The sequence below is a fragment of the Muntiacus reevesi genome, chromosome 14 (assembly GCF_963930625.1).
Source record: "Muntiacus reevesi chromosome 14, mMunRee1.1, whole genome shotgun sequence".
In the NCBI taxonomy this organism is placed as follows: Eukaryota; Metazoa; Chordata; class Mammalia; order Artiodactyla; family Cervidae; genus Muntiacus; species Muntiacus reevesi.
This window is the reverse complement of record NC_089262.1, coordinates 45036755-45062679: the sequence shown is the minus strand read 5'-3', so window position 1 is coordinate 45062679 and position 25925 is coordinate 45036755. Positions and strand designations below refer to the sequence as shown.

General features: G+C 36.1%; 1 protein-coding gene across 1 annotated transcript in view; it reads right to left on the bottom strand.

The window, feature by feature from the left end:
- MTREX (Mtr4 exosome RNA helicase) overlaps window positions 1-25925 on the bottom strand; it is a 94234-nt gene that overhangs the window by 31724 nt on the left and 36585 nt on the right. Inside the window, exons 13-18 of the mRNA XM_065905789.1 lie at window positions 25424-25534; window positions 23471-23572; window positions 21345-21470; window positions 17238-17388; window positions 8406-8578; window positions 7745-7813 (exon numbers count right to left, since the gene is read on the bottom strand). Coding sequence (XP_065761861.1) covers window positions 7745-7813; window positions 8406-8578; window positions 17238-17388; window positions 21345-21470; window positions 23471-23572; window positions 25424-25534 — 732 coding nt within the window. The remainder of the gene's footprint in view (window positions 1-7744; window positions 7814-8405; window positions 8579-17237; window positions 17389-21344; window positions 21471-23470; window positions 23573-25423; window positions 25535-25925) is intronic.

Below are 25925 nucleotides of genomic sequence, written 5' to 3'. Positions count from 1 at the left end.
ATAAATGATATCATATTTGTCTCTCTCTGTTTGACTCATTAGTACGATAATCTCTAGTTCCATCCATGCTGCTGCGAAGGGTATTATTTCATTCTTTTTATGACTGAACAGTATTCCATAGTATACATGTATCACATGTTCTCTATTCATTTATCTGTTGATGGAAATTTCGACTGCTTCCATGTCTTGGCTATAGTGAATAAAGAACACAGGGGTTCATGTATCTTTTGGAATTATAGCTTTGTCCAGATACATGACAGGAGTCAGATTGCTGGATCATATTCTTGGGCTTTCCTGGTGACTCAGAAGGTAAAGAATCCGCCTGCAATGTGGGAGACCTGGATTCAATTCCTGGCTTGGAAAGATCCCCTGGAGAAGAGCATGGCAACTCACTCCAGCATTCCTGCCTAGAGAATCCCCATGGAGAGAGGAGCCTGGTGGGCTACAGTCCATGGGGTCACAAAGAGTCGGACAGGACTGAGTGACTAAGCGCAGCACAACGTGGCAACTCTACTTTTAGCTTTTTGATGAACCTCCATGCCGCTTTCCATAGTGGCTGCACACATTTACATTCCCACCAAAAATACAGGCAGGTTCCCCATAAGGGGCAGTTATTTTGATCAAGAGGAGAACAGGGAAAGAAATCGATTACTCGATCTCCTCCCATCCCTCCTGCACAGACTTAAGCAAAAATTGTCAAAAAATACCCACTAATTCATGCCTACAACCTATTTCTGTACTAACCTATGAATCTGCCTAAGAATAGTAAAATATATCTCCAAAACAAATCAAAAGTATAATCATAATCAATTAAACCTCTGAGTACAAATTTCTTCAAAGAAAGCATAAACTCCGTTTTCCAATTCAAAAGGGAAACCTAGTTTTGTCTCAGCATGTTTTTTTTTCCCCAAATATGATTATTTTTAAAGAATTTTTAAAACAATTTTCAGTATGGTATAGATACAAAGCAAAGACAGGGTATGCTGAACTACCAAAACCACTTACAACATTACAGAGATATTCTCAAGTACTAGTACGGAAAATCATTCCAAAGCCTCCTTTTTAGGAGCATTAAATGAAAACTTGCTATTGTATTTATCTCCTAAGATGATAAAATTTCTCTCAGCAAACGTTTTCTAGTTCTGTACTCTGATAAAGATAGATCAATAATATCACCCATCACATAAGAGAAATATTGTTTTGATAATCAAGATTGTAGAATGTAAAGAAACAACACAAAATATTGATGATGCATTTTTATCTCCTTAAAATGATTTAAAATATTTTCTTCTTTAGTATGCATTTTCCCTCTGTGGACAAAGAATGTCACGTCACCTGCCAAATGAGAAAACAAAGAATGATGCATCCGTTACCGACTGCAGCCACCCCTGATGGTGGATCCTGAGGGGAACTCAGGACTAAGACAAAACAGGCTGTCAGCCATCAACCTATCAGCCTCTCAGCCACCCCATCCCAAGGGTTCACTCTGAGGGGATTCAGGACAGAGAAAACAGGACAGTTAAGGTGCATATCAAAGGAACAATTTCGATAAGCCCAGGCTCCTGCATCTTCCCAAACACAGAGAAATGTTAAATTCATTTACTCAAGGTGTCTGGTTTTCTTTAATTAACAGCAGTAGCTCTGACTACCTAGTTTTTGTTTACAAAAACTTTCTATGTATCTGACTCCACCCTTCCATCTTCAAAACAATCCCTCAAAGCTATCTGAGAGGTTGTTTCTTTGGCTTAAGTCCTCTGTTTAAGTATGACAAATAAAACATAATTCTCAACTTTCAGGGTATGCATTTTTTTCCCGTCGACAGTTTTGGTGACCAACAAATAAACTTAAGAGTAAAGTACTTCTCTCCTTTGTCTGAACTCCATGAAGATCCAGAGTCTTGGTACTAGCAGAGGTCAACTGGGTCTGTCTCCCTCCTTGGAGTCAAGATACTTGGTAGTAAATTCCTTTTGGGAGGAGTAGGTTATCTTTGAAACTCAGCTGAACGATACTGAAAAGATTTTCACTCACTTTAGACACTCAGTGGGTTACCCTCAGTTGAAAAACACTAAGAAGACTTTGCTCAGTTAAAAGACAGAGTAAGATTGGACTGGTTAATGATGTGGAAGACAGGCTTGCTGTTTTCCTTGAACTGACTCAGTTCAGTCGCTCAGTTGTGTCCGACTCTTTGCAACCCCATGGACTGCAGCATGCCAGGCCTCCCTGTCCATCACCATCTCCTGGAGTTTACTCAAACTCATGTCCATTGAGTCGGTGATTCCATCCAACCATCTCATCCTCTACTGTCCCCTTCTCCTCCTGCCTTCAATCTTTCCCAGCATCAGGGTCTTTTCCATTGAGTCAACTCTTCACATCAGGTGGCCAAAGTATTGGAGTTTCAGCTTCAGCATCAGTCCTTCCAATGAACATTCAGGACTGATCTCCTTTAGGATGGACTGGTTGGATATCCTTGCTGTCCAAGGGACTCTCAAGAGTCTTCTCCAACACCACAGTTCAAATGCATCAATTCTTCAGTGCTCAGTTTTCTCTATAGTCCAACTCTCACAACCATACACGACTATTGGAAAAACCATAGCCTTGCTTAGATGGACCTTTGTTGGCAAAGTAATGTCTTTGCTTTTTAATATGCTGTCTAGGTTGGTCATAACTTTCCTTCCAAGGAGTAAGCATCTTTTAATTTCATGGCTGCAGTCACCATCTGCAGTGATTTTGGAGCCCCAAAAAATAAAGTCTGTCTGCCACTGTTTCCCATCTATTTGCCATGAAGTGATGGGACCAGATGCCATGATCTTAAAGTCAACTTTTTCACTCTCCTCTTTCACTTTCATCAAGAGGCTCTTTAGTTCTTCATTTTCTGCCATAAGGGTGGTGTCATCTGCATATCTGAGGTTATTGATATTTCTCCCGGCAATCTTGATTCCAGCTTGTGCTTCATCCAGCCCAGCATTTCTCATGATGTACTCTGCATATAAGTTAAATAAGCAGGGTGACAATATACAGCCTTGATGTATTCCTTTCCTGATTTGGAACCAGTCTGTTGTTCCATGTCCAGTTCTAACTCTTGTTTCCTGACCTGCATACAGGTTTCTCAAGAGGCAGGTCAGGTGGTCTGGTATTCCCATCTCTTTCAGAATTTTCCACAGTTTATCGTGATCCACACAGTCAAAGGCTTTGGCACAGTCAAAAAGCAGAAACAGATGTTTTTCTGAAACTCTCTTGCTTTTCTGACGACCCAGCAGATGTTGGCAATTTGATCTCTGGTTCCTCTGCCTTTTCTAATTCCAGTTTGAACACCAGGACCCAGGAGAAAGGAGCAGTGACCTCACAAGAGACTGTGCTGGACTTGCCTGTGGATGTCCAGAGTCTCCAGCAGAGGCATGGGTCAGTGGTGGCCTGCTGCAGGGCTGGGGGCACTGAGTGTAGCAGGACATGCACGGGATCTTTTGAGGGAGGTCACCATTATCTTCATTAAAGTGAAACTGAAGTCGCTCAGTTCTGTCTGACTCTTCTCGAACCCATGCCTACCAGGCTCCTCCATCCATGGGATTTCCCAAGCAAGAATACTGGGGTGGGTTGCCATTTCCTTCTCCAGTGGATCTTTCCGACCCAAGGATCAAACCCGGGTCTTCTACATTGCAGTCAAATCTTTACCACTGAGCCACCAGGGAAGTCACTGGAGAAGGGAATGGCAACCCACTCCAGTAGTCTTGCCTAGAGGATTCCATGGACAGAGAAGCCTGGCAGGCAGAGTCAGACACGACTAAGCGAATAACACTTTCACTTTACTTTTACCTATTTCCCACCTGGGAAAGTGAGGGCTTCCCTTGTGGCTCAGCTGGTAAAGAATCTGCCTGCAATGCAGGAGACCTGGGTTTGATCCCAGGGTTGGGAAGATCCCCTGGAGAAGGGAAAGGCCACCCACTTCAGTATTCTGGCCTGGATAACTCCGTGGACTGTATAGTCCATGGGGTCGCAAAGAGTCAGACAGAACTGACATGACTGTAGCCTGCCAAGTTCTTCGGTCCATGAGATTCTCCAGGCAAGAATACTGGAGTGGGCTGTCATGCCCTTGGACCTTCCCAATCCAGGGAGAGAACCCAGGTTTTGTGCATTGCAGGCAGATTCTTTACCATATGAGCCATATGGATTCACAAAAGACCCCAAATAGCTATAACAATCTTACACACACTGATTCAAAACTATACTACAAAGCTACAGTCATCAAAACAGCTTGGTAGACACACAAAAAAAGACACAGATCAATGGAACAGAATAGAGTTCAGAAATGGACCCACACTTACACTGGCGATTAATTAATCTACAACAAAACAGGCAAGAATATACAATGAGGGAAAGACAGTCTCCTTAACAAATGGTGTTGGGAAAACTGGATAGCTATATGTGGAAGAATCAAACCCAACTGCTTTCTTGCACTATGCACAAAAATAAATTCAAAATGTATTAAAGACTTAAATGTAAGATATGAAACCATAAAGCTGCCAGAAGAAAATACAGGCAATGAAGTCTTTAACACTGGTTTTAGCAATATTTTTTCAGACCTGTCTCCTCAGGCAAGGGAAATAAAAGCAAAAATTAAAAAAAAAATGGGGCTACATCAACCTGAAAAGGTTCTGCTCAGTGAAGGAAACTATTAACAAGACTTAAAGATCAACTACTGAATGGTGAAAGATATCTGCAAATGCTATATCCAATAAGGGGTTAGGGGGCTCAGTGATGAAGAATCCTCCTGCCAAGCAGGAGATGTAGATTTGATCCCTAGGTCAGGAAGATCCCCTGGAGAAGGAAATGGCAACCAACTCCCGTATTCTTGCCTGGGAAATGCCATGGACAGAGGAGCCTGGCGAATCACATGCAAGTGAGATGAACTACATGCAAGTCCACGGGGTTTCAGGGTCAGACACAATTTAGTGACTAAAGAACATACAACTTGATATCAAACAAACAAACAGAAAACATAACTAAAAAATGGCAGAGGAGCTGAGTAGACATTTTTCCAAAGAGGAAATACCATTGGGTACATGAAAAGATGCTCAACATCACTAATCATCAGGGTAATGCAAATCAAAATCACAATGAGGTATCATCTCACATCTGACAGAATACTTATTATTAAAATGGTAAGAAATAAGAAGTTGTGGAAAAAGGGAACCCTTGTGCACTGTTGGTGGGGATGTAAATTGGTGCAGCCACTATGGAAAACCGTATGACAATTCCTCAAAAAGGTAAGTATATAACTACCAAATGATCCAGCAATCTTATTCCTGAGTATTTATTTGAAAAAAACAAAAACACTATTATCCAAAAGGAAATGTGCATGCACCCTTACATTCTTTGCAGCATTACTATGTATCTTACAACAGTCAAGATGTAGAAGCAAGCCAAGAGTCCATTGATAGAGGAAAGGATAAAGATGTCGCTCACACACATAAACACATGGGAATATTACTAAGCCATGAAAAAAGAATGAACTCTTCCCATTTGCAGCAACATGGATGGATGGACTGGAAGGAGTTATGCTAAATGAGATATGCCAGATTGGGAATGACAAATATGGGATGATTTCACGTAACTGTAGAATATGAAAAACAAAACTGATCAACAAACATAACTGAATGGTAACAAAGTCACTGACACAGAGAGAAGATGGTTGTCAGAAAGGATGGGGGAGGGGAGAGAGGAAAGAAGTAGGTGAGGGAGATTAAGAGGTACAAATTTTCAGTTATAAAATAAATAACTCATAGGCATGAAATGTACAGTGTGGGGAATCCAGCCTATATCTTTTCATGGTGACAACTAAAAGTATCAAGGTGAACACTTTGAAATGTATAGAAATATATCATGTTGTGTAACAGGAACTAACAGTGTTGTGGGTTAATTATGCTTCAAAAACAAACTTACAGAGAAAGAACTCAGATTTGTGGTTATCAGAGGCAAGGGTGAGGGAAGGAGGAATGAGATGACAGTAATAAAAAGATACAAACTTATAGTCATAAGACAGATATTAGGGACATAGTGTACAACTTGATATATATATATAATAAACAATGCTACAGGTTATAAATGAAAGTTGAGAGTAAATCCTAAGAATTTTCATCACATGGAAAAGTTTAAAAATTGTTTTTAATGTATCAACATGTGATGATGGGTGTTCACTTAATGTATTGTGATAATCATTTCATGATGTATATATAAGTCAAATCATTATGTTGTACACCTTAATATTACATAATGCTATATATAAACTGTATCTCAATGAAACTGGAAGAAAGAAACAAAAAAGCCAAGCAAACCAATCAACCAATTAACCTTCAATGCCAAGCTACTGCTTTCAAATGTTTAAATCCAGAGCCACATACTTAAAATCTGTATTTTAAGTACTTTTGGTGATTAATCTCAATACTTTTTCTCCTTCCCTTAATCTGAAGTGTTCTGCACCTGCTGCATACTACTTCCACCAGTGAATATCCATGAAATGAAATTCTACTCAGTGTTTAAGGTTCTGTTTAAAACTTCAAAAATTCTCTTCCTCCTCAGGTGCCACCTCGAACAGCTCAAACAAAATATCTTCCTCCTCCTGCTCTAAATGCACTCTGTTTATGTCTTTACTGAAGTATTTCATATATTGCCATGTTATTTTCACTATATGCTATGTTCACCAAATAAGTAAGTACAGGGATTCTGTGTCTGTGGTCAATGAATGCTTCCTAAATTAGAATAAAATGAGACAATGAGTGTGACAATACTTGGAAAAAAATTATTGTAAATTAATAATTACTAATGAAAGTAATTTATGAAAACAGTAATAGTAAACTAAATATCCTTAAGAAGCTATTCAATAGGATTAACCATAGACCATTAATCAAAACCTACCACAAACCTAGGAACTTTATTTCTCCACAACAAATAGCATCAGTATCTCAAATTTCCTTTACATATTTTAGGACTAACTTTCAATTCCAAAACTTAATTCTCAATTACCCTTACACAAAGGTAGGATTAATAAGTTAATGATAACAAACTCATGAAATGGTCAACCTTAACATAGTGTAAATGTCACCTTATGCAAACCTTTCATTTCAAAAATAAGGAAAAACAGGCATGGAGATACAAAATGTCTTGCCTGAGGTCACTTACTGGCACCTGTTTAGTTGGTGCCTACAACTAGTAAAGAAAATATAATAGACAGGAAGGCTGATTTAATTTTGAGGTGATCATTCTTCTAACAAATTATTAAAATCATCCTTGATTTTATGTATGTGACATTTTCAAAGTATTTAAATAAATAATGACCAAAATCAACTTTATTATTGCCTTCATATGAATTAGAGCAAATTAAAATTGACCAGCTTTCCTAAGGTCTTGCTTTTAAGTCTCTGATATATACCCAAATCAAAATTCTAATTTCCAATGTCAGATGCTAATTTTTTCTAATATTCAATTTATAGGAAATGTATAAAAAAGGACTGGTGACTCAGAGAAGAAATGTAAGACAGTCATGAAATTAAAATCTGTGATAGTGTTAAGAAAATAACCATACCACTTTAAGGATAAAATCTCTGATTAATTGAAAAATTAATTCCTTATATAGACTTTATTATAGCTTCTCTTAAGGTAATGCTATTTCTAATCTGATTGATTTTCTGATCCTGAAGAAACATTTCACTAAAAATTTATATACAATTTTACTTTCAGGACAACAGTTTACCTTAACATTCGATTTCTTTGAGAAATTCACCACTACACCCCAACCAAAATCATCTCCTTCATTCTTCACCTGAAAAGAAAGTAAAGCAAGTAAAAAAGTATTTATGTTAAAAGGCAATTTAGATGTCATGCCCACATTGTAGGCTAATAAAACATTCTGAGTTTTCCTGATAAAATTTTTTGAAAGATCCATTTAAAATTAAAAAAAAAAAAAAAAAAAGACACTGACACTACAGAAAGAAATCACTGCCAAATTTCACAGGCTTTCCAGGAAGCAACAGGAATCTCTGAGTTGGCAAATAAATGTGAAAAATGATATCTTGTATTTGGAATATATGTGAAATCTTTTATAATTAATGAATTCATCCAGGTCTTAAAATTGCCTTATTTTTGGACAGCATTTCATAACTAGTAATATTTCATATTAATTCCAAAACTGTCTACTTCAATTTATATTCCCCCAAATGAAAAGCAGTAGAGATTAAAAGGCGTTCAACTGACCCCTCCTTCCTTAATCAGTATCATGTGAAACAGGTTAAACAATAAAATTAGTACAGATCAACTACCGTAGCAGGAAGCATCCACCAAATAAAAGAAAAAATACTGGAATCTATATCTAAAAAATACTATATATTGAAAAATGTACGGTAAAAATGACATACCTTTACCAAACGACCTGGTTGTAGAAATGGTAAGCAATATTTCGGTTTGTGAATGTATTCTTCAATTTCTTTCCCCAATTTGGCAAGCTGCTGTCTAATCTTGTAGTAGATGACTACACTTTCTTCATTTGGTATTACTATTTTATTATACTGTTCTTCTGAGTTCTTCACCTCTATAAATAAAACACATATACAGTGTTATATCAAAAAATTATGTAGGTAATACCAAGGATACATCTTTGACTACTACAACTGTAGAGATTGTACTACTATATATTGCACAGATTAAAAGATTTGAGGAAAAGATTCAGAGACACCCGTAAAGCATGTTGCCTAGTTTCTCGCTTCTTCATTAAGGTTCACTTTCTCTATCTCGTCTTCACAGTTCACCACTCACTAATTGTGGATCCTCAAAGCAATTCTGAAGTGGCAGTGGTTTAACGCCTTCCTGTGGATGGGGAAAGACCTACTCTGTTGAATAAGCACTGCCCTGTAAAACTTTTTATGTAAACCACATCAGCACTTCCCAGTATAATAGCCAGTGGACAGTACATGAGGCTTCCCAGATGGCACAATGGTAAAGAATCCACCTGCCAATGCAGGAGACACAAGAGACACAGGTTTGATCCCCAAGTCAGGAAGATACTCTGGAGTAGGAAATAGCAATTCACTCCAGTATTCTTGCTTGGAAAATTCCATGGACAGAGAAGTCTGGCAGGCCATAGTCCATGTGGTCGCAGAGTTGGACACAATTGAGCAACTGAGTGTGCATGCACACACACACACACACACAACATGGCTATTTAATTTTAAAATAATTAAAATTACATAAAATTAATCATTTAGTTCTTCAGTCGCACTAGTACCATATAGAATGCTCAACAGTTATATGTGGGTGTTGACTTCTCTACTTGAATAGCAGAGAATATTTCCACAGAAAGTTATATTGAGTAGCACTATTTTGGATCTTCTAGTATGGTGCTTTGACTCTGCAAAAAATCCATTTTGCTAATTTCATTAGGCTTCCACCGTCACCTGGTATATGTCTCTAAAACAGAAGACAAGAAATTTAACTAGTTATCTCTCTCTACTCAGTCAGTGGCTAAAACACTAGCTCCTTTCAGAAATTGGTCTTTTAGTTAATCTAAACATCTATGATGCCATCTTTCATCTAGTGCTGACCCATCTTCCTTGCTCATTTCCACTGTGAACAAACAGTAGTTTTATTGGAGTAAAACACACATAAAATTTACCATTAATGACATGTAGTACACTCACAATATATGAAACCATCATTGTCAAGTAGTTTTAGAATGTTTTCACTACCCCAAAAGAAAATTCCATACCTTTCAGCAAACACTCGTTCTCTCCCTCCCCTAGACCCAAGCAACCTTTCTGTTTGCACGAATTTACCTATGCCAGATATTCCATATACATGAAATCATACATCGTGTGGCTTGTCTTTGGCTTCTATAACTTAGCATAATGTTCTCAAAGATCTGACTTCCCTGGTGGCTTAGATGGTAAAGCATCTGCCTACAATGTGGGAGACCCAGGTTCAATCCCTGGGTCAGGAAGATGCCCTGGAAAAGGAAATGGCAACCCACTTCAGTACTCTTGCCTGGAAAATCCCACGGATGGAGGAGCCTGGTAGGCTACAGTCCATGGGGGCTGCAAAGAGTCGAACACGACTGAAAGACTTCACTTTCACTTTCTTTCTCTTCTCAAAGATCAGCCATGTTGTAGCATGCATCAGTACTTCATTCCTAACATCACACTATGTGGGTAAACCATTTTGTTTAACAGTTGATGGGCATTTGGACTATTTCTACCTTTTGGCTGTAATGCTGCTATGAACTTCCAGGCACCAACTTTTGTTTGAACATATTTCCAGCTCTTTTGGTTAGGTATACCCATGAGTGGACGGCACCACTGGGTCTTATGGTAATTCTAGACTTCACGTGCTGTGCTACGCTTAGTTGTTCAGTCATGTCTGACTCCTTGCGACCCCACCAGGTTCCTCTGTCCATGGGAATTCTCTAGGCAAGAACACTGGAGTGGGTTGCCATGCCTTCCTCCAGGGGATCTTTCCAACTCAGGGTTCGAACCGCTACTAAACTATTTTCTACAATGATCACACTATTTTGTCAATTACTTAAAAAAAAAACCAAAAAACACATTCTAGTGAGTGTGAAGTGGTGTCTCAATGTGGTTATAATACGCATTTCCTTAATGACTAATAATGTTGAGCATCTTTACATGTACTTATGTGTTTTTGTTGGAGTAATGTCTATTCAAATCTTTTGTTCATTTGAAAATTAGATTATTTGCTTTTTGTTGCTGAGTTCTAAGTGCTCTTTATATATTCTACATACCAGACTCTTTATAAGATGCATGATTTGCAAATATTTTCTCCTACTTCACAGATTTTCTTTTTACTACTGCTGGTGTATGTTGAAGTGCAAAAGTTTCAAAATTTAGGCAAAATCCTATTTATTCAATTTTTCTTTTGTTGTTTGTACTTCTGGTGTCTTATCTAAGAAACCACTGGGAAATTGAAGTTTATGAAGATTTATACCTATATTTTCTTCAAAGAGTTTTAAGGTTTCAGCTATTCTATTCAAGACTTACAACCATTTTCAGCTACGGTATGGAGTAAGGGTCCAAATTCACTTTACCGCAGGTGGCTATTTTATTGTCCCAGCCGCACTTGTCAAAAATCAACTGACACAGGGGCTTCCCTGGTGGTTCAGTGGTGAAGAATCTGCCTAGCAATGTGCAAGACACGGGTTCGATCCCTGGTCCAGGAAGATCCCACATACAGCAGAGGAACTAATGACATGTGCTGCAACTACTGAGCCTGTGCCCTAAAGCCTGCGAGCCACAATTACTGAGCTCACATGCCACAACTACTGAAGCCCACGTACCTAGAGACCATCTCTGCAATAAAAGAAGCCACAGCAATGAGAGCAGATGCACCACAACTGAAGAGTAGCCCCTGCTTGTTACAACTAGAGAAAAAGTCTGAGTAGCAACAAAGACCCAGCAGAGCCAAAAATTAATCCCCTGGGTCAATGGTGGGCAGCAAGTGTGACACTCTTCTCTACAGTTCTTCTTGCACTGGACTTCTTTCTTAGAAAAATCAAGAAGAGCAGTAACAACATTTCTACTGTACTTGCCCCTGGCCAGACCCCACGCAGAAAATACGATTTACCTTCGAGCACCACAACTTAAGAAGGACACATTTAGACATTTATAAAGCTGGCTGGAGACTGGATGTGTGAGCAGATCCCGAGTTTGAAGACTACTTCCTCCTCCTCTAAGCCTATTTATTTTTAGTGACACCAGAGTCAAGATGCTGCAAAAGTCTACCTAAATATTAAGATATGTTCTTTGGATTTTTTTTTTCTTTTCTTTCAACCTCTAACTTCTGGTCTTTGACACACTCTGAGGCATACTGTATCATTCTGGTTATTTTTAATGAACTGCACTACTTCTTACAAGAATCATGTTCCTTTCATGTGAGAACAGAAGGCTATTCTTAACACATGTTACAGCAATAAACATAATCAGAAAAAAGATATGATTAAAAAAAATTGGTAGGCTAAAGTCAATAAGAGGTTCTATGAGAAGGAAAACTATACACTGAGATGTTAATCTTGCTGCCCTACCAAAAGTTACAAAATAACATTGCAAGTTTCAGTAGAACACTAAATAAGCACTGACAGGGGTTGTTTATGGAGAGAGATATACACAAAGACTGCCTGAGGCCCACATCCTCCACTCCAAAGAATTTCTGTTCTCAGACTACTTAACTAATGAATCAAAAGTTAGAGAGACATTTTAAGAAATCACATGTGTTTTGTATGCAGGACTCTAACTACAGCTACATATCACTCTAGGAAGTTAATTTAGGTACAGCCTGCTTTTCCCCAAATTAAGGACAGTATCTCTTTCTAGCCAATCAAAAAGCAGAGGAACCTCAGTATAAGCTGGTTTCCCTCCAGTGTACTGCCATAAGAAAGCCTCAGTATCTTAGGAAACAGCATGTGAGATATGCCCATAAACTCTTAGGACAATTTCCAACCAATTTCCCCCTTTTGAGGGAGAGGTGGTGGTTCCAAAAATATATTTGTATCATATAAAATGTGCAATAGATAGACCTGTGAGAGATATAGAAATGAAATGCCACCCCCAGTACTGAGGAAATTTTATGAAAGATTTAAGTTTAAATGGCTTTAATGATCTACAGCATTACTAACACTAATAAAATAGGCATTTACTGAGCATTACACAACATAATAATCTTATTATAACAATAATCTTAGCATGAAGTGAAGTGAAGTGAAGTGGAGTCGCTCAATCGTGTCCGACTCTTTGCGACCCCATGGACTGTAGCCAACCAGGCTCCTCGGTCCATGGGATTTTTCAGGCATGAATACTGGAGTGGGTTGCCGTTTCCTTCTCCAGGGGATCTTTCCAACCGAGGGATCGAACCCAGGTCTCCCGCACTGTAGGCAGACGCTTTACCATCTGAGATACTATAACATAACATAAACGATCTTATTTAATTTTCATGAGTTGAATGAACCAGGTATTGTTACAATTGCATAAAAAAGCAAACTAAGGCTGGTAGTTCAGTTGGTAAAGAGTCTGCCTGCAAAGCAGGAGACCTGGGTTCGATTCCTGGGTCAGGAAGATCCCCTGGAGAAGGAAATGGCAACCCACTCTAGTATTCTTTCCTGGAGAATCCCATGGACAGAGGAGCCTGGTGGGCTACAGTCTATGTGCTCACAAGAGTCAAACACAACTAACCGACTAAGTACAACACAACAAGAAGTCTGAGGTAGTCTGGATTTAAATCCAGACCTAACTCCACAGCTCTTGCTATTTAACCATAACATTATCTATTAATGAATAAACAAAAAGATTAAAATTAAATCTGAATACTTATTTAAGAATATAAATAAAGAACCACACTTATGTGTTTGTTAGCCATCTGTATGTCTTCTTTTGAGAAATGTCTGTTTAGTTCTTTGGCCCACTTTTTGATTGGGTCTTTTATTTTTCTGGAATTGAGTTGCAGGTGTTGCTTGTATATTTTTGAGATTAATTCCTTGTTGCTTCCTTTGTTATGATCTTCTCCCATTCTGAAGGCTGTCTTTTCACCTTGCTTATAGTTTCCTTTGTTGTGCAGAGCTTTTAATTTTAATTAGGTCCCATCTGTTTATTTTTGCTTTTATTTCCAATATTCTATTATCAGAGAAATGCAAATCAAAACCACAATGAGGTACCATTACACGCCAGTCAGAATGGCTGCTATCGAAAAATCTACAAGCAATAAATGCTGGAGAGGGTGTGGAGAAAAGGGAACCCCCTTACACTGTTGGTGGGAATGCAAACTAGTACAGCCACTATGGAGAACAGTGTGGAGATTCCTTAAAAAACTGGAAATAGAACTGCCATATGACCCAGCAATCCTGCTGCTGGGCATACACACTAAGGAAATCAGAATCGAAAGAGACACGTGTACCCCAGTGTTCATCGCATCACTGTTTACAATAGCCAGGACATGGAAGCAACCTAGATGCCCATCAGCAGACAAATGGATAAGGAAGCTGTGGTACACATATGCAATGGAATATTACTCAGCCATTAAAAAGAATTCATTTGAATCAGTTCTAATGAGATGGATGAAACTGGAGCCTATTATACAGAGTGAAGTAAGCCAGAAAGAAAAACACCAATACAGTATACTAACGCATATCTATGGAATTTAGAAAGATGGTAACGATAACCCTGTATGCAAGACAGCAAGAGAGACACAGATGTATTGAACAGTCTTTTGGACTCTGTGGGAGAGGGTGAGGGCGGGATGATATGGAAGAATGGCATTGAAACACGTATATTATCATACGTGAAACGAATCACCAGTCCAGGTTCGATGCATGATACAGTATACTTGGGGCTGGTGCACTGGGATGACCCAGAGGGATGGGATGGGGAGGAAGGTGGGAGGGGGTTTCAGGGTGGGGAACACATGTACACCCATGGCGGATTCAAGTCAATGTATGGCAAAACCAATACAATGTTGTAAAGTAAAATAAATAAATAAATTTTTTTAAAAAAGAACCACATTTATTTAAGAATGTATTCCAATGCCAAACAGCAAAGTTCAACAAAGCAAAACTGCAATTACTTTTCCACCAACATAACTGAGAAAATACTTGGAGAATTCTGCCATTATCCTCTACTGTATCTGGGATATTTCCTATGGAATTACAAAAGAATAATATACAGGTGAAGTTTAGAAAGTAATTTACCAAACTTTACCAAATAGGAAGGGGTGGGGAGGGATAAATTGGGAGTAAGGGATTAACAGAGGCACACTACCATATAAAAAATAAACAACAGGGTTTTACACACACACAGAGAGAACTATATTCAGTAACCTGTAATAAACTATAATGGAAAAAATTTTTTAAAAAAGAATATAGATTTATACATATACATGTGTGTATAGCCAAATCACTTTGCTGTACACCTAAAACTAACACAATATTATATAAATCATCTATATTTCAATTTTTTTAAAGTAATTTAATAACTGTTCAAATATACTATTTTTATAAAGAACGGAAAAAAGCAAAAGTAAGTGCACCAATGTGTACCCTATTTCTTTTGGTTATTCAGTCTTTCTGGCTGTATGTGTATGCATAATTATCTTAATCATGAATGACAGTGCTAACTGCCTTGGAGGAATATTTTAAAGTTTCATTCTTTTTAGTGAAAATATTTAAGGTGGCTTGTAACTATACATTTGATTCAACAACAGCCATTCGAAACTTCTATGAACTAAAGTAAAATTAATAACTTTCCTTCTTCAGTGTCAACCTGATTTCAATACCTCCTTAATTTAAACCCAAATCCACACTGTGCTTAAATTCTGTTGATTTTTTAATTCTATCATCACATATTATTTTTTGCATGAAGGCAGATTTACAGCTCCTCTAAAATCACAATTCTTTGAAACAAGAATCATCCTTTTCCCTTGCTAGCGCTATGGCTTATTATCAAGACAAATTGTATTAAATACTTAACAAGAAAATAATATTGAATTGGCCAAAAAGTTTGAGTTTTTCTGCAATGTCTCATGGAAAACTGAACAAACTTTCTAGCCAACCCAATAAAATGTAAAGTGATCTAAAATTATATATTTGTGATTAATTTTATATGATGTGTTTTAAAGATTCAATCAATGGCTTTGCTTCTGGAAATTTAAGAAAGGGCTTTCCTGGTTGTTCAGATGATAAAGAATCTGCCTGCAATGCAGGAGACCCCAGTTCGATCCCTAGGTTGGGAAGATCTGCTAGAAAAGGGAATGACAACCCACTCCAGTATTCTTGCCTGGAGAATCTCATGAACAGAGGAGCCTGGTAGGCTACTGTTCATGGGGTCGCAAAGAGTTGGATATGACCAAGCGACTAACACACACACACACACACACACACACACACACACACAATTCTTAAAATAAGCCAGCTCAAGTGTTTTCTCATCCATGTTTGGCAGATAAGTTACTACATCTACTCTTACAATCAAAAAGGGATGATTCATGCTTTAATAAAAACAGCATGGCTTAGACAGGAACAGGACCAAGATTCTAATTTCAAACCTGTCATCAATCAAATGTGTAACCTAATATACTGATAACTTCTCTATGCCTTACTTCTTTTACAGCTGTAAAATGATGCCAAAGCTTGTTCTAGAGCTACAGTTTGTAATGAAAAAGCTGCTTTTAATTAATATGTAAGAAATTAAGAGGAAAGAGTTATGATCTGTCATCTAGGTAAGGGTAAAAAAAAAAAATGAATTTAACTTACTTGAATATTTCAAGACTTTTTCACTTTTTTAAGACACTATTATACTTTGTCTACTTTTAGCTACATGAAAATTGACTGGTAGTGTCCTATCTACTTTTGATGGAAATGTATTATTGCCTTTATTATTAAATAACTCACAGGACATTTATAAAGTGAAATTATATAGTCATTAAAAACTACACTTTCAAAGAATACTTGAAATTAACTTTAAAAAGCCAGAATGAGTGAGTCAGTGAATGTAAAGCATTTAACAAAACCCTAGGCATATGGTGAATGTTTAACAATTGATATAATAAATAGCATTGCTGTTATTACCAAAGCACTGTTAAACCTGACTTTGAACAAAAATATGAAAAAAGTGTATGAAAAAAAAAGGGAGAACCCAAAGTGTTAACAGCTCGTTGTGTGGCTGTCTGTGAGATCACAACTGAGCTCCAATTTCCTTTGTATCTTTTGCAAAATTTGTGTTTTCTTCTTTATGACTATGAATTATTTTTACAAGATTTACCCAAGCCAGCATTTTAAATCTTTCTTCTATTTTCGATTTTAAACAGCTCTAAATGATGATCAGCCATGAGATCTTCTAAAATAAAGATCAACACACAACAAATAACTCTACTTGAACATAATTATCATAGAACACTTGCTTTTTGGACTTTAGAAAACATTATCTTAATTTTGTTATGTCATTATTCACAAATGAGTTACCATGTGATATGTCTATAATAATAAAGTATACTACATTTGAATTAACAGCAGCATCATGTTCTGACAGTTTTCTTACTTTCATTTTAAAATGTTCCAGGTGGAACATTACTGTACTTTTATGTAAGGACAAATTCTTGGCTTACCAGAAAAAAACCGAGGGCCAATGCAGTCAATAACACATAAACCTTGCTATTTAGTCTACCCTAGCTAAATAAAGCTATTACAGTAATTGTGTACTTACTCTCTACTACTCCTGGAATTGCTCTATAATGCTGAAACTGGTAGAAGGATTTTTCCAACATGTACTCAGGATTAATTTCTTCTACACGTAGTAAGTTCAAAACCATGTTGTAGGTCAAGTGGAAAGCACTATTCAGAGGATCAGCTGAGCCCTAAGAGAAAAAAAACATGTCAATGAATTTATTTTTCAAATTCACACAAACATTTTAACCTCAAACTGCCTAATAATTTAGTCTACATTAAAGAATACTATAGAAACATACTAAGTTCCTTCTTTTAAATGACCCACCCAAAGTTGTAAAACAGTAGCTGTTTGGGAAAGTGAAGGGGGGGGGGAATCACTAAATAAGACAGTAGTAGTTAATATACTACTGGCCAAATACATTTAGCTCTCTGCCTTCTAGGCACTTGACAGGATTCCACATTTTGCCCCCAGTGTGGAGGGCAACTCAGGTGTAGTGATGCATCACTTCCTGGTCAAATATTTAATTGGTGGTGTGAAAAGCTGTATTTTCCCTGCTGGCACAGTGACTGCTAATATTCAAGACAGTGGTTTCTCTATCAGCTTGAATCCATAACCAATAATAAGCTGAGTCTCCTTTGTAAACCTGCAATGAACAGGTTAAGAGAAACAAACCTTTAAGTTACTGAGATTTAGGTTTGTTATAGTAGCATAACCTAGCCTATGTTGACAGAGCACACTAAATTTATTTCAGGTAAAAATTAGCTATCTCTAAACTCTCGACTTCCTAGAATGACATAAAACCTTCTAGTGTTTACTCCAAATTTATAGGCCATTCTTTATCAACACTTTGATAATTCCTCTTTCTCTCCGTAACTGTAGCTATTACCAAAGAAGGGCTAGGCTAATGGCTAGGCAAAATAAAACACTTATCACAACAGTGTGACCTTAACTTGCAAGATGGTTTATATCCAAAATACTTTCTAAAGATCTAAACTTTTCTTATAATGTTTCTTCAGGAATACTATTTCCTAAATGCAAATACTTTCTAAGATTGAAAATGATTATGTAGTTGTACAGGAGAATGACCAACTTCTTGAAGATACACACTAGAATACTAAGAAGTGTCACAAAACATTCATATCCCTAAATGGCATAGCAAAATACGCAAATACTCTTAAGGTATTCAGGAACTTTTAAACTGCGAGCCATAAGCCAGCCTTATTGCATTCAGAATTATAAATAAACACATACAGGATTTTATGACAAGGAGTAGAACTTTCAACAGTCTCAAATGATCATATTCCTTAATTCTTGAAAAATCAAGAGCCATTTACCATAGGGGGTTAGTAAGTCCCTAAAAACCTTAATTTGTATTCACCTTCCTGGAAATTAGAGCCAAAGGGAAATGTGGAATTATATGAAAACCACATTCTTGAGAAAGAGGAATGAAAGACAACTTCATCTACTTTGTAATTTTGCAAACAGACCAACTTTTTATTATTCTTTTTCTTTTCTACTCTTACTACCTTTAAGAAATTTGATGCTTCAATATTGTAAGAGCTTATTTCCAACCTCAAGCTCTTCTTTTATATTCCAGCTGTTGCAGAATACACCTATCTGAATTCTCCATCACATTAAACTCAACATAGCATTGTAACACTGTATCCAGTGACCCCAGGATAACCCCAACTTATACATGATATATTGGCATAATCATTAATAGTCCCTTATTTCACTGTTACAGTATTCTAATTTGGATACTAAAAAATATGGCTATACAGCATGCTCTCAGTATCCTCAGGTTCCCTATCTGAGGACTCAATCAACTGTGGATTGAAAATACCTGGGAAAAAATTTGCAGAAAGTTGCAGAAAGCAAAACTTGAATGTGCCATGCATCACCAACAACTATCTACATTGTATTTACAGCTATTTAAATAGCATTAACACTGTATTCCATACTATAACCTAGAGATGATTTAAAGAAAAGGATGTACGCAGGGTATATGCAAATACTATGACATTTATAAGACACATGAGCATCCTTGGATTTTGGTAGTCTAGTATGGGGGGGGAGGTCCTTGAAATGAATCCCCTGAGAATACCAATGATGACTGTAAAATATATACAGTCATTAAATACACATAACAGAATACTACTCAGACTTAAGGAAGAAAATTTTGCAACAACACAGATGAACTCTAAGAACATTATGCTAAATGAAATAAGCCTATCATGGAAAGATAAATCCTGCATACTTCCATTTATATGAGGTATCTAAAATAATCAAATTCATGGACTCAAAAGAGTAGAATGATAGTTGTCAGAGACTGAGAGGAGGAGTAATTGGAAAGTCACTGATTAAAGAGCACCAAGTTGCAGTGAAGTGAGATAAATAACCTTTAGAGATTTGCTATACAATAGTCAATATAATAACATAATTTTACAAAATAATAGTTTATGAAGAGAGTGGATCTCATGCTAAGTGTCCTTTTCACAATAAAATTTAAACTCTTCCCTTTAATTATATTAAAGAGAACAGAACTTTACACTTACAGAGTAACAAATCTAGAGCTGTCAAGTAAGTGGAATGAAAAAAATCTGTACTAAAGGAACCAAGAAGCTGTCATTAAGATACTTTCTCCTGACTCAATTATTTTCATACACAAAATATGAGGAAAGAAAAATAGTGTTTATTATAGCCAACAAAACTTACAGATTTTCAGTCTTGGCCATTCTCTGTACACAAAGAACTAAAGTTAGTTACATAGATCCTAAAAATGGGTTTCCAAGTGTTAATCTACAGAGTGAAGTAAGTCAGAAAGATAAAGAACATTACAGTATACTAACACATATATATGGAATTTAAAAAGATGGTAATGATAACCCTATATGCAAAACAGAAAAAGAGACACAGATGTACAGAACAGACTTTTAGACTCTGTGGGAGAAGGCGAGGGTGGGATGTTCAGAGAGAACAGCATTGAAACAAGTATACTATCAAGGGTGAAACAGATCACCAGCCCAGGTTGGATGCATGAGACAAGTGCTCAGGGCTGCTGCACTGGGAAGACCCAGAGGGATGGGATGGGGAGGGAGGTGGGAGGGGGGATCGGGATGGGGAACACATGTAAATCCATGGCTGATTCACGTCAATGTATGGCAAAAACCACTACAATACTGTAAAGTAATTAGCCTCCAACTAATAAAAATAAATGAAAAAAAAAAAACCTGAAAATAAGATACCATATGATCACTATGAATATGTAGAGATAAGCCTTCCCTTCACTCACATAAAAACAAAAACAAAAACAGACCTTAACCTATTTTTGTTGCAGCATACAAGGCTTCTCACAACCTTATCTCAAATTCTCCAGGCAAATCCTAAAATACTGGCTTATGCATGTCTTTACATGTTTTGAAGCTTTAAGTAGCTAATCAGCTGGCAGTTAATTTTATATTTTTAACACATTTAATTAAGTTTTTTATCTTACTGACAGCATTCTCTAGGGATATGCTTAATAATTCTTTACTACATGGAAAAGGAAAAGAAAAGCAGTCAGGTCAAACTTCCTTGAGAAGCTCTTCAAAACAAAACAAATATTTTAGACAATCCAAAACACAAATACTAAACAAGCAAAATGAGCCGGTTAATCTGAAATAAAGCCTATGTATTTAAATTTATAATTGGGATATTTACACACTCTCAATAGGATGAATTAGAATGGTAGATTATAGAATTAATTTGTTAAGCTATCTGGGCTTACAAAAATAGAAGGTTAACTGTGCAAAGTACTGATATCGTCTGCCCTACTTCCTGTTCTGATAGATGAGGAGCAATCTGTGCAATGGAGTGGGCAAATAGAGGTATCTTATATTTGGAGGGCAAAATAAACATTTCTGCCCTCTGCAGACCTCCATCCCCTCCATTGCATGACTTACACTTTTCCTATTAGAACAGAAAGTAGGGTACAAAGAATCAGCAATTTGAGCAGGCACCCTCCTCTACCTTCTAAGCCCAGATACTTTAGTAAATTAACTCATCTACTCAGAAAGTATCTGAACTGATGCAATTAATCTTGATGTAGTCATGAAGTATGTTTCTCAAATTCCTGGTGATGGCACAGAAGCTTAACTTGGTTACCTTAAGAAGTTGTTTTCCAATCGTTGGGCTCATCTTTTCATCTACCATAAGAATTACAATTCCTCTATCATCCATTCCCCTCCTTCCAGCACGACCAGACATCTGAATATATTCACCAGAGGAAATCTGAATGAACATAATCAAAGTTTAGGAGAAAATCTGGTAAAAAACATATTCTTAAGATGTTTCTTATCATGAAATACACAAGCACAAGCTATCTATTTGAAGAAAGGAAACAAGATTAAAAACATGAACTTTTAGGAAAGATTTATGTAAAAAGACAAAAAAGCAATACTTAAGAATAATGTTGCAAAATTTTAGCTCCATAATAATCAAATGGCTATAGGGAAATATTGGCTAATTAACTGGTGCAAAAAGTATCTTTAAGCTAGATATTCTGGAAAATAGGAAAGTTTAAGAAAGCAAACAATGACCCAAAATCTACTAAATATCAATTCTGACTTGATCATAAGTTTTCTTAATTTCCAAATGGTATTAATACAAAAATTAACACACACATAAAGCACAATTTCTATTTTCTCAGTGTATATCCCTGGCGTCCAGAAGAGCCCCTTCATCACTAAGAACCACCTAAGGGAGAAAGGTTAGAAGTATCCCACACACAGTCTTTCAGGGTAAAACTGAACAAACTGAACACTGGGCAAAGCTTTACCTGTAAGCACACATACTCTTCTCCTGTGGAAAGGGTTCAGCATTTCCAGACTTTCAAAAAAATGTTTGACTCAGGAAGGGTTATGAAGGGTTATGCCACTAGAAGGCATATTACTGACAGCATTAAAAACAAACCTAACAACCTGGGACCAACCTTAAAGATTGACTCCATATCCCTGTCTGGGGTCCACTGGAGGCCAAGGGGTATGTAAAGTAACAAAAGACTTATTTATTTTCTTGTAGCATTAATTTTATTCAAAGAACTAACTACTTTTAAACTGATAAATTATAAAGAATTTAAAAATTTATATTAACTTAAAATATAAAACATGGAAGACTTTATCCACTTTACCATTAAAAATTGTATTCTACATGAATTAGTCTTCTTTCAATTTAAAAAGTCACAAGTTACATAAAGTTTTTGAATGTTATGTAAAAATTTTCAAAAAGAAATGGTATTGATTCTGTATACTTACATTTCTCTTGTTTAGCATCCAACACACTTCAAAACAAATCAAGAAAAATGCTTTGCCTTTAGAATTCTACCATGAGATTTTTCAGTATATTGGTGATTAGTAACTACTGCCAGATATTTCTTCAAGCAGAAAAAAATCATTAAGAACAAAAGGAATAGCTAATAATTTGCTCCAAATGCCACATTATATGAATTTTTGGTTTGCACTAAATACTCAAAACTAGAAATCTCTCTTCCTCCACCTGCTTTTCACTCTTCTGATGCTGCAGACTGCCTGGTAAATACCCATCTGCTGTTTGTTGCTCAGTTTTAGGATTGCCTTCTTTATGGAGTCTTTCCTGACCCCTTAATAAGTGACTTTTTTCTTGTGTTTTATTCTTCCTGTAGGTACTTCTCAGGGTCCATAAAATAACTTCCACCTGCACTAAGTCACTTCACAGTAAAAACTGGTTTGGTTTTGTGTTAAATTTAACATCCTCAACACAAACCATAGTTCCAGGCCCATAGTTTAGTAAGAAGGGGTTACTTGCCTCTGGATTAAGGATTTATTTTTACTCCGATTCACCATTTCACTCATGATCCCAACTTTTGCTTTAGAAAAGACATATGTGCAAACCTATGAAAAATCTCCATTTTAAATCTGAAGAGTAAAACAGTGAGCTACAATTGTAGCCACCAAAGCAGAGGTGTTTTAAATAACACTTTAAGAAATAAAAAGTCTAGATATATTTAAAATGCATTGCAACAGTCATGGTTCATTTGCACACTTATCACCAACTCTTTCAGCAAAAGTAATTTTTGACTAAAAAACAGTGATAGAATGAATCTTAAAACTTAATCTTAATGAACTTATTAGCTCACATACAAGTTCTTAAGTATTTTGAACTGAAAATCTCAAAGACTGCGTGAGCCAAAATCATCTTAGGTGATTAACGATTGAAGCTTCAAGTTACTTCAATATATGAATTATTTTACTTACCCATCGAAAATCCTTCCCATCAAATTTTCGGGCGTTTGTAAATAAAACAGTTCTAGCTGGCATGTTAATCCCCATAGCAAAAGTCTCAGTGGCAAATAAGGCCTAAATGAATGAATAATTATAAAATTAAATATATATTTTAAACTGAAAAACTAGTCTCATATTCAAGTATAAATAAATCATTACTTTTTAAAATTATGTGTGTGTGTGTGTGTGTGTGTGTGTGTGTGTGTGTGTGTTAGTTGCTCAGTTGTGTCCAACTCTTTGCAACTCCATGGACTGTAGCCCACCAGGCTCCTCTGTCCATGAAATTCTCCAGGCAAGAATATTGGAGTGGGTTGCCATTTCCTTCTCCATTAGTTGCTAATGAAACTCTACAAAAATAAGACATGCTACTCCAGGTATATTTCTGCATTTTATACTCAAATTATTAAATGTACATAAAATTATATACATTATAATAAATTTATATTATATTTAATGTCCCTTATACCCCCCAAATTTTTAATTCAGGGAAAATAGTTTTTCTTTAATTCCAGAGGTGGTAACTTGGAAAGACTATTAACAGCCTAATGGACAATGCATTATTAGGCTGTAGAATATTTTTCCAAACATATTAAGATTTCCTGGCTTCTTCCTTGATTCAGTGGTTTTAGAGACACCTTTCAAAATCAGCGGCACTTTTAGTTCACATTTAAGACTTTACCAACAAGAAGCACACAAATGTATGTGTAGAAATTAAGGTCTGTGTACAAATTAAGTCACTGAAGTACTATTAAATAATCTAAATTGTCATCAATAGGTAATGAGGTAAAAAAAAACTTGACGTCATCAACTCAAAAGAATACTATTCAATTGTTAAAAAGAATGAAGAGCAATGCATATGACAAAATTGAATAATATAGGTAATATAATTACTTTTGTTTAAAAACTAAATCAAGTATTATTTGTATGTATCCTAGTAGATATTTCTGTGAAGTAAAGGGCAATGTGGGTCTTTAATGTTTTACTTTATGTACAGTTACTCTATTTGACTTCTACACTATACTTAAAAGATTCTTTAAAATGGACCTAAACAAAATATGCAATCTATGTAAGAACATCAACAGGGCCTTACCAGGACCCAGGTATAAACAGTGACCAAGTTTTTATCTAAAATACTTCAAGTATGGTCTTTTTAGGGTGAGTAAATTTCTTTTAAATATCCCATTTAGTACTAAAGTTCTCATGAAAAATCTCTAATTTGAGTTTTAAACATAAAATAATTTGAGTCATATAAAGGTTTAGGACAACATTTTGGAGTTGTTTTCCATTTTCAATAGTCTGTTACTGGGTACAAGTATTGACATAATACTAAAAATTAAATTGGACTCTCTTCAGTTTAAATGAGAACATCCTAAATAGTTCTTTCAGAAGTCTAACCAGCAATTCTCCTTGTTTTCTCTAAATGAGTCTTTTTAACCTGTATAAAGAAAGGAGCTCACTTACAGAATCAACTCTAGGTGTGATAATTAAACAACACCTGGAAAATTCTACACTGTATTTAGTAATGATACCATTTCTTACTTTAAAACTAGGAAAAGAGGGACTTATCTGGTGGTAGGTACAGTGGCTAAGACTCTAGATCCAACATGCCACAACCAAGAGTTCACTTGCTGCAACTAAAAGACCCTGCATGCCACAGCCAAAGATCCCTCATGTGGCAACTAAGATCCAGTGCAGCCAAATCAATAAAGACTAGAAAATAAAACAAATGACTTCTACATATAGTCCAAACTTTATGAAGCATAATACTGCATACAAAAATCAAGTTCATCACCAAAGTCATTCCATTCAACTTACTTAAAAACAACAACAATTAAAAAAACAAAGTTGCCTATGAACAGTGTTCTTGGTAATTTTCAAATTGCCCACAAAACACAATTTTAGGGCATAATAAAAATAAAATCATACCTTTATTAATCCTTCAGAAAAGAGAATTTCTATAGTTTCTTTCAAAATAGGAAGTAAACCACCATGGTGAATACCAATCCCCCGTTTCAAGAGAGGAAGTACATTTTCAACCTACAATTGGATTAAATTATATTTTTTAAAAGATGTGAGGAAAAGAACTTTTCAAATGTGAAACTAACCAAGCAAAGGAAAGTTAGTAATCAAGAAAGAATCCTGTTAAAAGAAACATTATACAACTCTTTAAAAAAAAAGCAAAAACCAAACCCATATTCCCAGATTATTAAATACAAAATACAATGTAATTCTGTCACAGCTTTAACATGAATACCTTTTAAATAAACTTTATAAATGTTTTGCTTCCTCATTCAAATTTTCCAGCATCACTTCATCTCCTCCAAAAAAATTAATGGTTATTAAATGCCAAAGTTTGCATCTGTGCAAAATAGAAAATACTGGCCAACTCAAACCAAAAGGGAATAAATAACTATAAAGCATATTTAAT